This window comes from Somniosus microcephalus, chromosome 17, assembly GCF_052327205.1.
Source record: "Somniosus microcephalus isolate GS21.2 chromosome 17, FLI_Smic_1.0, whole genome shotgun sequence".
Classification (NCBI taxonomy): domain Eukaryota; kingdom Metazoa; phylum Chordata; class Chondrichthyes; order Squaliformes; family Somniosidae; genus Somniosus; species Somniosus microcephalus.
In genome coordinates this window covers 15926015-15940111 of record NC_141003.1, presented here as the reverse complement: position 1 = coordinate 15940111, position 14097 = coordinate 15926015, and the positions used below count along the sequence as shown (strand labels likewise).

Here is a 14097-nt window from a genome sequence, read left to right as displayed (position 1 = left end):
AGTAGCTCACCTTGAGATCTGTTCAAAAACCAGTCTGCAACAATGTTCAGCTGCATCAAAACTTGCGTGCACCTTCGTGCAGAGTTAGTTTTGTTTTTTGTTGTATTTCGCAAACTTCACGATTCCGGCCATTGCACGGCAGATTGGGTGTAAGTAAGAACATTTGGTGCCGTCTTTCTAAAACTGAACAGGTTCCAAAATCTGCCTGCTTCTGAAATTAATAACGGAAAATGCTGGAAATACTCAGCAGGTCAGGCAGTAACTGTGGAGAGAAACAGAGTTAAAGCACCCTCCAGGGTGGAGAGAAAGAGTTCCAGCATCCGCAGAATTATGCTTTTGTATTGGTGTCGGCTTCTGAAGTTTGATTGTAAAACACAACATACAGTAGAATTAAAACAAATTTGACTTTTTTATAATTTTTTTTCCTGGTTTAGGAAATTTTTAGGGCCAAAACAAAGTGATCCTTCCACATCCCGGCCAACACTGCGTCGATTTATCAGCACCTATACCCGGGGAGAGAAGGACAATCGACTGGTGAATAAAAGGTGAGCCCCTAATTCTCAATTCAGCTTTCTCTCCATGTAAAACGTCCAGGTAGAAATCTTCCTTATTAAAGAATTCTTTTAGCTGGTGGATGGGTTTGCGTTTCCTCCAGTTGAACATTGGGAAGAAAGAGGCTGTTGTTATTTTTCCCTCACGTGTCAGCCAGTATCTCTGTGGGTAACATGCTTGCCACTGAGTTAGAAGGTTGTGGCTTCAAATCCCACTCCAGAGACTTGAGCACTAAATCTAGGCTGACAGTCCAGTGCAGTACTGAGGGAGTGCTGCACTGTCGCAGGCACTGTCTTTCAGATGAGATGTTAAACCGAGGCCCAGTCTGCCCTCAGGTGGATGTAAAAGATCCGGCGGCACTATTCGATGAGCAGGGGATTCTTGGTGCCCTGTTCCACCCAGAGCTGAACTTCAACCCCATGTTCTGTCCATCATTAAGCTGGCTCATTTTATACTACACGCTCTACCTCAAATGTAAAATCGTAGCCATCACGCACAAAAGCCCTTCACTGCCTTGTCACTTCCTATCTCTGTGACCATCTCCAGTCCCATTTTCTCTTTGGTTCCCTGGCTGTCTGTGCACCTCCCCCAGCTCACCATCACACAATTGATGTTGGTGCCTTCAGTCATCTCGGCCTTGCTCTCTGGTGCCTCTCTACTCTTTCCCCTTGTGTCTGCCTCCTTTAAAAGTCGCCTCCTTTAAAAGTCTCCTCAAAATCCAGCTTTTAGGCCAAGCTTCCAGTCACCTCTCCGAACTGTATCTCAAAGACTCATAGAATAGAATCATAGAATAGTACAGCACAGAAGGAGACCATTCGGCCCATCGAGTCTGCGTCGGCTCTTTCGAAGAGCAATCCAGTTAGTCCCACTCCCCTGCTCTTTCCCCGGATCGCTGCAATTTTTTCCCTTCAAGTATTTATCCAATTCCCTTTTGAAGGCTACTATTGAATCTGTATCTTGTATCCACTACCCTATCAGGCCGTGCATTCCAAATCCTAACCACTCGTTCCATAACAAGTTTTCCCTCGTGTCTGGATCTTTTGCCAATCACCTTGAATCTGTGCCCTCTGGTTATCGACCCTTCAGCCATTGGGAACAGTTTCTCTTTATTTACTCCATCTAAACCCTTCATGTTAAACACCTCTATCAAATCTCCTCTTAGCCTTCTCTGCTCCAAGAAGAACAAACCCAGCTTCTCCCGTCTATTCACATAACTGTAATCCCTCATCCCTGGAACAATACCAGTAAATCTCCTCTGCGCCCTCTCCAAAACCTTCACATCCTTCCTAAAGTGTGGTGCCCAGAATTGGACACAATACTCCAGCTGGAGCTGAGCAAGTGTTTTATATTGGTTTAGCATAACTTCCTGGCTTTTGTACTCTGTGCCCCTGTTTATGAAGCCCAGAATCCCATATGCTTTATTAACTGATTTGTTAACCTGTCCTGCCACCTTCAAAGATTTGTGCACAAACACCCCCAGGTCTCTCTCTTGCACTCCCTACCATAAAATTGTACCATTTAGCATGTATTGTCTCCCCTCATTCTTCCTACCAAAATGTATCACCTCACACTTTTCTGCATTGAATTTCATCTACCATGTGTCTGCCCATTCCACCAACCGGTCTGTTTTGAAGTCTATTACTATCTTCTTCACTGCTACACGTCCAAGTTTCGTGTCATCTGCAAATTTTGAATTTGTGCCCTGTACCCCCAAGTCCAAGTCATTAATGTATGTCAAAAGCAGCAGTGGTCCTAGCACTGAACCTTGGGGAACGCCACTCTATACCTCCCTCCAGTCCGAAAAACAGCCATTCACCACAACTCTGTTTTCGATCCCTCTGTTCCCTTTCTTTTCCCGATGTTCTTTGGGATTTTTTTCCTATGTTAAAGGTGATCTATAAATGCAAGTTACCCGCTAAACTGGTGGAAATTAGTTGCATATTAAATCAAATAAATCTTAGCTTGCATTTACACTTGTACCAAGCTGATCAAACACCAAATTATTTTGTTGACAGCTTATCTGACATTCAGTGTGCTGCTTATTGTGAGTAAGGAATCTGAAAAACGAAACTAAAATGAACTGATCTGTTTTGTGCACATTGTTGCCACACAGCAGCACTACGCCAGGATTGAAAGTACAAGAGGAAGAAAAAGCAGAGACAACGGAAGAAGCTATCTTAACAGAATCAGAAAATAACTATCCAAATGTTGAACCATGTGCAGTGTAAGTATATTGTTAACTATGCTAAAACTCATTTTTGCAATAGTTCAGCTGACCATTTATGGCAAGTAAAAGGCAAATATCTTGCATTTGGTCCGGTGAAATCTATTTCAATGTGGGGTGGTCACAACTAATGGCTAGATAATAATTGGACTAGTTATGCAAGTGTGAAGAACAAAGTTGAGGTTTAGTAAGCTGCATAGATTGAGAATTTCCTTTTTAATCATATGAAGAATGACAGGCGGGGAAAGACCCACTGGCCCATCTAACCTGGCCCACACAAACTGCGATGCATTATCATACAGATAGTCCCCACCCGGAAGCACGTGACCTCCCAAGAGATGTGCAAAACCAGATGATAAATTTAGTTTGGGAGGTGGGCGTAGTCTGGAAAATTCCTCTCTGACTCCCTTAGGTGATCAAAACTCGTCCAGAAGCTCACTCTGGCCCTAATTAATGTCATACAGTACCTACCTTTTGTATGAGATGCTTTCCGCCCCAGGTGCAGGCAGGTCCAGCTCTTGCTTGAAGGAACTGCAGTGTGATTTACTAGAAAACTGCAGCACTGAATATAAAAATCTTACTGCGAAATGCTGCTTGCCTACCTCATAAAGCAATTTCCATTTTGAGTTCCTTTTTACATTGCAGCTAAGTGGACACGAGAGATAGCTAACTGGGCTGCTGCTCTCTCGCATGTATTTTGCAATGTGCATTTGTTCTTCATGTGAAATGGGTACACTGGGGTGGCCTGAGGTTCTGCTTGTGCAAGGGTTTGGCTGTGACATTTTGGCCAGTGTGCACGCGTAGGGTAATGATGTAATATCATGACCTCACCATGGAAATAACTGAGATGGCTGCATGATGACCTTGTGATGCAAATGGCACTGCATAATCACTGCATTTACTGCCCCTAGTAAGACCAGCAGCAGCCAGGAAGAACTGGTCTTCCTCACTGCTGGTCTAGAAACAATTCTGGTAGGTTTTCCTAGACGTATGGCTCAATTTCCTTCGCCCCCACCATTGGCCATGCCTTCAGCTATCCAGGTCCTAAGCTCTGGAATTCATTCCCTAAACCTCGCCGCCTTTTTCTTCTTTTTAAGTCGCTCTTTAAAACCTACCTCTTTGACCAAGCTTTTGGTTTCTTGTCCTAATATCTCTCTCTGGCTCGGTGAAAAATTTTGTCTGATAACACTCCTGTGAAGCGCCTTGGGAAGTTTCACTATGTTAAAGGCACTGTAGAAATGCAGGCTGTTTGTTGTTATGGGAGCTGGTGGACAAACAGCAATATAAAAGCTCCCTTTATACTGGGGGGTTTGTAGTGCCAGTTCCCAAATACCAGTAACCCATTTCTGATGAGTTGACGTGAATAATTATGGTGGGAGAGATTGAAAAAGAGAGCGCAACAGTTTTGTTTCAAAACTGTATTAGCGATTCAGAGAACATTTTACTTAGCCATTCACTTTTTACCCAGCTCCTTCTGAACCTCCTGCATGTTGTCTCCTCCCTAGATCTTCACCATGTCAAATTAGTGATCATGTTGATCATGTGTTTCCATGGAGAAAGATGGAGATAAAATAAAACCCTGCAAATCCTGGAAACACAGAACAAGTCTGTCAGCATCTGTGAAGAGAAGACATGGATTAACATTTTGGATGTAGGCCATTCGTTGGAACCCAGGAATTCCAATGAAAGAAGTCCACCTAAAATGTCAACCCTCCTTTTTCTTCTGACAGGCCCCATGTGTTTTTCATGTTAACATAAGAATTAGGAGCAGGCGTAGGCCATGCGGCCCCTCAAGCCTGCTCCGCCATTCAATAAGATCATGGCTGAACTTCTAAATCAACTCAATTTTTCCGCCCTATTCCCATATCCCTTGATTCCTTTAGTGCCCAAAAATGTATCCAACTCAGTCTTGAATATACTCATCGACTGAGCATCTTTTCCAGCATTTAAAAAGTTTTCCTCCATTTTGGGTTTGCTTTGAGTTCGTACACGATGGAGGAGGTTGTATATATATGTGTGTGTATGAGATGTATGGCTTGACCTATCGATTTTTCACTTTCTCCCAATTACAGAGGGATATCGCCCCATCCAGCCGAATTGTGGGATACATTTTCCAAAAGTGACCGAAGACCCTGGCTGCCGGTCATTCTCCTTTTCTCACTCAGTGTTTTGGGCAGCTTTCTCATTGGCTGGTCTTTCCACACGTCTGTCGATGCTGCCGCTGTGGGCACCGGGGACGCTTGGAAAGCGATGCTGCAATTTCTGTGGCCTTACACAGGACTTCAACACAATGGACTGCCCCCTGTATAACCAACCAACCGTTCCATCTCCCATACAAGTGGCCATTGGGTTGCAATTCTCAGAATCCTGTTGACTCTGCTCAGAGTGGTTCAAAATCCAGTAGCTTGTTTTTGATTACAATACAATGGCCCAGAAATTCCGGTCGAGGGCTTCCCGCGGGTGCAAGCCCCCGACCTGCACTTGGCTTGCGCGCCGGCAGTTGAGCTGTAGGGCCCTGTGGAATTCCGATCCGGGGCCTGGCCCAGCTGCCGGCGCGGAGTGCTTGCGTGTCCCAGGGGCGCAGTTAGTTCGATGCATCCCCTGGGATCACGTGGGCCATGGGCAGCCAATCGGAGGAGGGTAAAGCCCATTCACAAGTCTTGACAGGAAGACCTGTCGAGACTTAAATACTACGGCCCCAAAATAGCAGTAAACCTTCAAATAAATTTTTTTTTTAAATCACACTTTTTAAATAAACTATAAATTACATTAAATAACTATTTTAAACAATTTAAATTTTTGAAAAAAATAATTTTATATTCTAACGGGGCTAAAAGTAAACTTACCTTGCTTTAAAGTATTTAAAAATAATAAACCTGCGGGAAAAAATGTTTTAATTTTAATTAATTGACCACTTACCTTGTAAAAAGCAGGCCTTACACCTGCTTTTTACATTTCTAAATTCTAAAGAATTACCCTCCCGGAGAAACCTGTAAAAACAAAACGGAAGTTCAAAGTGCATGCGCAGACTCCCCCGCGCACGCGTTCGACCTCTGAACCCCTTCGTTCAGAGGAATGAAAGTGCCGGTTTCCCGTGCATGCAGGAAACCAGTGCTTCCATCAGGCCCACGCGTGTACTCACCCGTGGAGACCCGAATTTCTGGGCCATTGTTTAAGATTTTAGCCATGACAAATTATGTCACACAAAAAAGCATTAAATATTGGACAAAACGCTCACTTTCTTTTATGTATTGCTGGATTGTTTCTACATATAGAAAGTCTTACTTCTGTTCAACTCTAATATTTTGCCTGTTAAAGGCAAATTTAGTCACGAAAACAGGTAAAACATTTTGGGGCGTTCTTCACGTGAAGTTCCTAATCGCTGTGAATTTTTAATGGACACATTTGAATGTGAAAAGCAACGATATGAAAATTCTTTTGTAAATCTAATAAATTTAGATGTTCCTGTAGAAAGAGTGCTCAATAAAGTCTTCACATGACCTGCACTGTGTGTGAGAGCAGCTTTGTGGCCTCCAGCATTTCATTCACAGAACTAAAAAAGAGGTGGTCAGTGTTTAGAATTCTCTCCTTTGCAGCATCACTGCCTGTGCCCTTCATCGTGTGGTACAAGTTGGAGTAAAAGTCAGTATTTTCAGCAATTTCTTTTGACATTTCTTCACTGGATTCCTTCATCTTGAGCTTGTGTGATCTCTCGGGTCGTAACATGTAAAGAGACCAGTCGTCCTCTGGTACCATCTCGCCACTTAAATTTTCACAGGCCTGTGGTTCAACAGAAAATGCAGGTATCGCTTTGTAAAGTCATCTGAGCTAGGAATGTGCAGCATCAGTTTTCCCTATGTAGGTTACATACATCCATTCAAATGACCATCCGGAGTTTGTGCGCACTTGAGTTCAAATGCAGGGCTTGGTGACGACTCTTAATTCTGTCGTCCTCTGCCAGTTTAAATGGCTGAAATCTAGTCTAAAACGCCCACTTATGTTTAACTGCATAAAAATCTATTACATTTAATAACATACGAATTAGAAGCCGGAGTAGGCCCCTCGAGCCTGTTCCGCCATTCAATAAGATCGTGGCTGATCTGATTACTCCATATTCCCACCTACCCCCAATAACCTTTCACCCCCTTGCTCACCAAGAATAATTTGAATGCTAAATTAGATATTATGAAAAATGGAAGATTTGAATAGTGGAGAGTAATGCCTAATACTATGCAAGAGTCTCCTCCATTTGTATTATGCTGACATATTGGCTGCGATTTTTACTGGAGAGGGTGGGTGGACGGGAATCTGAGGGGGGCCTGGCCCAATGTAACTCCCTGCCTAATTTAAATATAGCACAGCACTGCCTCGCCTCGATGTCGGGGCCGGCACAGGGGGAGTGTAAATCAGGTTGGGAGCCTCAGGATAGCGAGGACACAGGAACAGTCTGCGGCATAACCTCAGCGCTGATCATGGGCTTTGGCAACCAATGCCAGCGCACAGAGGCAAGGCCAGGGCTGGGGAAGCCCAAGGGCGGCTTGCGGGACCTGGGGAGGAGAGCAACCCTGCTCCTCCTGGCCCACAAGGCGTTCTCAAGTCTTTTTTAGAACTTCCCTTGACCTCTTCTGGCTAGTCGGCGTCTCCCACCATCGCTTGGGGGGGAATCTGGTTCTATACAGTGCGGCCCGTCCCCCCAACAAGCTCGCGACACAGTTTTGATCATGTCGCGATGCTGATGACTTCATCGGGTCACAGCATTTGAATGTAAAGCAGGGCCCCGCCTGCCTGTGGCAGGAAGCTCGTCCAGCTCGATAATCAGTGTAGATGGAATGGCGTCGGGCGGGAACAGAGCGACTCCCGGCTGGTACGTGGACGCGGCCTTATCTTAACCCCTTCCCCATCATTCTCGCTGGGCGGGGGGGGGGGTTCATATCCAGGCCATTGAGACAGATGTTAAAAGAACAAACACATTTGAATTACAATAGACCAGTGTCAAAATGCAATAGTGTTAAACATCTATTAAAACTAGTTTTGGAGGATGTAATGGTGGGAGAGCAGTAAATGATTCAGATTTTTTTTTAATGGCCACCTGCCCTGATATGGCCTCCTTTGGCTCGGTGTGAATATTTGTTTGATTACGCTCGTGTGAATCGCCTTGGGATATTTTACTATGTTAAAGGTGCTATATAAGTTATTGTATTTACCTGAAGAAATATTTCTTCTTGCTCACAGTATATGTTCCAATTACTCCCTCTGAAAGCCATCGCAGAGGCCACAAGAGCCATCTGTGTATACGTGTCCAGCTCTAGCAGCTTGTCCTGTGGTACAAAAACACATTTTCAAATTGATCAAAACCCAAACCCCAGACTGGGATAGGCTGACCATCCATCTCTGTTGTCTGGGGACAGTCCCTGGATGAGCTACTGTGTTCCTGGGCAAACAAGGTCCACGGAAGAGTCCCTGGTTCCCAAGACTCGTCCCCGAAGTGCATCCCTGGGCACTGAGTGTACTCTACCTGAACTGAGCTGTCTGTTTGCAGCTCTGAGGCGCTCCCCTCCAAGTGTTGGCCCCGCCCCGCTAATCGTCGATCTCCCATACCCCAGGATCGGACACTTGGCCGGTTTCGCCTACCGCCTCCTATTCCCTGACCAGCGAGTTGTCTCCGAGTGTCAAATCTGCCCTTGCAGCTTGAGTGGCTGCGTACTAATGAGACACGGCCACGTGGAGGGTCCGACACCCGCCTGATTAGTGCAACGGGCACAAGCAGCGCCAGCGAGTCCTCGCAATTGGTTTCTGTGGTGTATGTGCCTTTAAGAGCAATTGTGGTGTATGTGCCTTTAAGAGCCCCAGGTGTGCGTAATGCCGGTAATTGCCACTTGGGCTATATAAGCCTGTGTATTGTGTATATCCTTTAGAAACCCCCCCCCCCCAGACTTGCTGAGTAAATACCTATGAACCAACTCCTGTCTTCAGTGTCTTTATCTACACACGGACACTACAGTGGCGACGAAGTGGAAACGGACTTACCTGCAATTCGGCAGCACCTCAAGGACATCGATTCCTCCAGCGTCCAGAAGACTCAAGGAAGTAAGAGAAACTGTGGTTTCACCAGCTGGCCAAGCTGGTGACAGGTACTGCGCTAATCCTTCCTGGGCGTCAGGCTGGAGCTCCAGCGGCGGGCTCTACAGCTGAGACGGGCAGCGAAATTGGAGGCAAGCAATAACGGACTGGGAGGGTGCACTCGAGAGACGGCCGGCGCGGCAAGCAGGTCAGTGTTTAGACCTCCGTCGGGAACGAGTCTCCAACAGTGAATAAACGGAAACCACAGTAAAACAGCGTTGTTATCGGTAGCAGCGGCGGGAAAGCGCGGGAAGCGCCATATCATTGCTACAGAGAGCAACAAAAAAAAGCACGGGAAGCGCCATATCTTTTCTGAAATGCCTAAATCTGGTAATATTGAGGCTTTTGATGGTGAAATAGAAGATTGGACCACATACGTGGAAAGAGTAGAGGTTTATTGCACTGCAAATGGGATAACAGATGAAAAAAAAGCATCAGTACTTCTGAACTTAATGGGCGCGAAGACATACGGGCTGTTACGAAATTTAATCACTCCAGCCAAACCAAAGGACAAGAATTTTAAAGAAATTGTTGATACCCTGCAGGAGCATTTAAACCCAACACCGCTGCTGATAGCGGAACGATTCAAGTTCTTCAAGAGAAATCAACACAAGAATGAAAGTAACGCTGATTACCTAACCGAATTAAGAAAGCTATCAAAGTACTGCCAATTCGGAGCAGGACTATCGGATTATCTTCGAGACAAATTTGTTTGCGGTCTCTTAAGTGAAGGAACACAAAAAAGACTGCTTTCTGAAAAAGATTTAACATTGGACAAAGCTTTCAGTATGGCTGTATCATACGAAGCAGCAGCAAAAGGAGCTGCAGAGATACAACAAGAGACACAGGACTTCGGCACCCATAAAATGACACAGGAGTTCGGAAGATGTTATCGCTGCGGCAGATCCACCCATAACCAGAGGGACTGCTGGTTCAAGGGCAAAGCATGCAGGCAATGTGGTAAGATTGGACACATTGCACGGGTATACCCATCTGGACAAAATAAATCCACTGACAGGAAACAAAAAATCAATAAAGAAAAGTACAGGAAGGTACAAATGATGACGGACAATAGCTCCGAAGGCCAGAATAGCGATAGCGACTCCGGGAACAAGAGACTAAGCTGTCTCAAATTACATAATGTACTTGCCAAAGAGGATTACCAAACCATTTGGGTTACCCTCACAATTGCAGGGTCCCCAGTTAAAATGGAGCTAGATACAGGATCAGCTCTAACCGTAATAAATCGACGAGATTACGAGAGGCTATTTTCGCATATACCTCTAAAAGACACATCCATTATCTTAAAAACATATACGGGGCAGAAAGCCTACCCCAAAGGAAAAATAAGGGTGCCTGTGGTATACAACGGCAAAGAAATACAAAAGTTGTATTTATACATTCTACAAGATGGTGGTCCACCGTTGGGGCGTGAATGGATAAGGAAGATACGTTTAGACTGGCACTCCATTCAGGCACTGACGGTGACCAGTAAGGAAAAAAACAATGATGACATCATACCTGAACGATTAAAAGACATCTTGGCTAACGCCAAAGAAGTGTTTCAAGAGAAACTAGGAACCTTGAAAGGCATCACCGCCTCAATAAAAGTGGAAGATGCAGCAATTCCAAAATTTTTTAAGGCAAGACCGGTGCCATACGCGATATGTCCGGCAGTCGAGGCAGAGCTGGAGAATTTGGAAAAGGCAGGCGTATTATCCAAAATAGATTGGAGTGAATGGGCAACACCCATCGTTCCAGTCATGAAAAAAACATTGAAAAATAACTCTGAGGAACAGAAAAAAATTTGCATCTGTGGGGACTTTAAGGTGACTGTAAACCTGGTCCTTCACACGGTACAGTATCCTCTTCCGAGGATAGAAGATATTTTCGCCTCACTATCCGGAGGGAAACGTTTCACAAAAATTGACTTGGCACAGGCATATCTACAGATGGAGGTTGAGGAGACCTCTAAAAAGTATCTCACAATAAACACACACAAAGGCCTGTACCAGTACAATCGACTGGTTTTTGGAGTAGCATCAGCTCCAGCTATCTGGCAAAGAGCTATGGAGCAAGTCCTGCAAGGGATTCCGGGGACTCAATGCTACCTAGACGACAACAGGAGAAAACGACAACGAGCACCTTGCCAATTTGGAGCAGGTGCTCACTAGGCTGAAAGAACGGGGCCTACGAGCAAATCGCCCCAAGTGCGAATTTTTCCAAAATCAGATATCATATTGTGGCCACATAATTAATAAGGAAGGGTTGCATAAGTCACCTGAAAAAATTGAAGCAGTTATAAAAGCCCCAGCACCTGAAAATGTTTCACAATTAAGGTCATTCCTGGGATTAATAAATTACTATCATAAATTTTTACCGAACTTATCAACTATTCTACACCCTCTTAATGATCTTCTACAGACAGGAGTGATTTGGAAATGGAACGAAGACTGTAAACGTGCCTTCCATAAATGTAAAGACTTAATCACATCTGAGAAAGTTTTGGCTCATTACAACCCATCACTACCAATCAGACTGGCGTGCGATGCATCCCCTTACGGCATAGGAGTGGTATTGTCCCATAGATTCCCTGATGGCTCGGAACGGCCGATAGCTTTTGCGTCACGCTCATTGAACTCAGCTGAGCGTAACTATGCCCAGATAGACAGGGAAGCACTCAGCCTGGTATGGGGAGTGAAGAAATTCAACCATTACCTACACGGACAAAAATTTACCTTGCTGACTGACCATCAACCCCTCATCTCCATATTCAACCCTAAAAAAGGTGTCCCCATTATGACGGCACAAAGACTACAGAGGTGGTCCCTTTTTCTAGGGGCACACCAATACAACATTGAATACAAAGGGTCAAAACAGCATGGGAATGCTGACGGTTTATCGCGCCTACCGTTGCCAACGATAGAAGAGGCACCTACAGTAGACCCAGTAGAGATATTCCACTCTACCATAGTGGAATGTCTACCGGTGACAAATTCTGCCATTGAAAGAGAGACAAGAAATGACCCTACTCTCTCACGGGTCTACGATTTAACAGTGAAGGGATGGCCAGCACATGGCGAACCACTGTTGCCAGCATTCTCGCAAAGAAGAGAACCGCTGTCAGTGTGCCGAGGAACCTTGATGTGTGGATCCAGAGTGGTGATTCCACCCAAACTCCAGGATAAAGTGCTAAAGGAGCTTCACGAGGGGCAGCTGGGTGGAGTGAAAATGAAGAACCTAGCTAGGGCGTTTGTATGGTGGCCAGGTATCGATGGAGACATCGAAGACATGACCAAGAACTGCCTAGGATGCCAGAAGGTCCAAAATGCTCCGCCACAGGCCCCTCTACATCCATGGGAGTGGCCCTCATCTCCCTGGCAAAGGGTGCACATCGACTTTGCTGGTCCATTTATGGACTCAATGTTCTTAATCGCAGTTGATGCACACTCCAAGTGGCCGGAGGTAATAAAGATGTCCTCCACCACCACGGAAAAAACCATCACAGTATTAAGGACCATATTTGCCAGGAATGGGCTGCCGGAACAAATATGTTCTGATAATGGACCGCAATTTGTGTCCGAAGAATTCAGAAAGTTCTTAAAGAACAATGGGGTAAAGCACTACACGTCCGCTCCATACCATCCCGCCACCAATGGATTGGCTGAAAGGTTTGTCCAGACCTTCAAGAAAGCCATCAAGGCCATGGGTAATGAAGACATAAAACTTCAGCACAAGGTGGATAACTACTTCTTTGCATATAGGAATGCAACGCATATGGTTACTAACCAAACTCCCGCCATGATGTTCTACAATAGAAACCTAAGATGCCGGCTGGATTTGGTCAAGCCCAACATCCGAAGGGACGTGGAGAACCGGCAGTTTCAGGGCATGAATGAAAGGCCAACTAGGGCCTTCCAGATAGGCCAACCGGTTTTGGCCCGGGACTACCGTACCGAGAAATGGCAGCCTGGAACTATCTGCACACGATTAGGACCACTGATGTATACCGTGGACATCGGAGACAGCATAATAAGGCGCCATGCTGACCAAATCATCAAGTCATCCGAAAAGGGACAACCTACACCACCACTCTATACATCTAACGATGAAGTAGAGATACCCATATCTACCTCCGATCCGGTGATACTGGAGCCGGATGAACCCGACACTGGCCTTCAAGCCGAATCAGCCTTGCCAGAAGAACCTACTACACCACCAGAAACTACTACACCCCCGAGGCGTTATCCGGACCGAGTCAGGAAGCCTCCTGAGAGACTAACTTATAATTAATTAATACAGCAATGTATATTATTTTGCATATAACATGTAATTAATAATTACTTAAAATATGATGTACTAGTTAACTAGAAGGGGAGGAATTGTGGTGTATGTGCCTTTAAGAGCCCCAGGTGTGCGTAATGCCTGTAATTGCCACTTGGGCTATATAAGCCTGTGTATTGTGTATATCCTTTAGGAAACCCCCCCCACCCCCCCCCCCCCCAGACTTGCTTAGTAAATACCTATGAACCAACTCCTGTCTTCAGTGTCTTTATCTACACACGGACACTACAGTTTCTGACCCTTGTGTTGACCCACAGAGCTCGAGTGTTAGAAAATAATTGACATGACAACTCTGACCTAATCCAATATCCAATTGCCATGAATCAGTCATTCATGAAAGAAAGACTTATGAAATAATACTGAGCGGCCTGCGGGTAGCGCTGTCCAGGGAGAGTATAAATACTCGGGCACGGGCCCAGCTTGCGCAGGACATTCTTAACAGGTGTGAAGGAATAGCCACGATTCAGAGAAATACACGATACTCTGAACAGATTTCTAATAATAAAAGACATACTGGCTTTAAAAGACACGTCTCAGCAGAGAAGGCTGTGAACAGAAATACAGGCTTCTGAGATAAGATCAGTTGATAACAAAGCTGTAAACAAGCTTTGAAATGGGAATTAGTTAAATTCAAAAACAATGAAAGATTGAAGCAAACTATTGGTGGTTCCAAAAGGTCTACGGTTTGCAACGAACACAATGAGAAGGCCCAGTTTAAGGTGTTACAAACTAACACGTTGAAACAGAAATACAAACATTAAAAGAGGCATATGCCTTTGAAACATGACATCAAGAAAAGAAACATCTGCTGGTCAAATAGTTTTATGTTAAACTAGGGAAACAGGAACCATAAGATT

At 45.0% G+C, this 14097-nt stretch overlaps 2 protein-coding genes and 1 pseudogene across 9 annotated transcripts in view; 1 reads left to right on the top strand and 2 right to left on the bottom strand.

Annotated features, from left to right (window-relative positions):
- The window catches only part of LOC147105533 (inositol 1,4,5-triphosphate receptor associated 2-like), a 176700-nt gene extending 170141 nt beyond the window's left edge, over window positions 1–6559 (top strand). For 4 of the 5 annotated variants that reach the window (XM_086009964.1, XM_086009967.1, XM_086009965.1 and 1 more), the window contains 3 exons: window positions 435–545; window positions 2666–2776; window positions 4849–6559. In XM_086009964.1, the coding sequence (XP_085866090.1) occupies window positions 435–545; window positions 2666–2776; window positions 4849–5086 (460 nt within the window). In that variant the 3' untranslated portion in view covers window positions 5087–6559. The remainder of the gene's footprint in view (window positions 1–434; window positions 546–2665; window positions 2777–4848) is intronic. The other variant, XM_086009966.1, reaches the window with a different exon arrangement.
- Window positions 1–14097, bottom strand: part of LOC147105528 (tyrosine-protein phosphatase non-receptor type substrate 1-like) — a 535426-nt pseudogene that overhangs the window by 209560 nt on the left and 311769 nt on the right.
- Window positions 1–14097, bottom strand: part of dnai7 (dynein axonemal intermediate chain 7) — a 227593-nt gene that overhangs the window by 100724 nt on the left and 112772 nt on the right. For 2 of the 4 annotated variants that reach the window (XM_086009968.1, XM_086009969.1), the window contains 2 exons: window positions 7981–8094; window positions 5996–6556 (listed from right to left, as the gene is read on the bottom strand). The exons of 1 other annotated variant lie outside the window; for it this stretch is intronic. In XM_086009968.1, the coding sequence (XP_085866094.1) occupies window positions 6269–6556; window positions 7981–8094 (402 nt within the window). In that variant the 3' untranslated portion in view covers window positions 5996–6268. Of the gene's footprint in view, window positions 1–5995; window positions 6557–7980; window positions 8095–14097 lie in introns of those variants that run through there. One more of the 4 variants, XM_086009970.1, reaches the window with a different exon arrangement.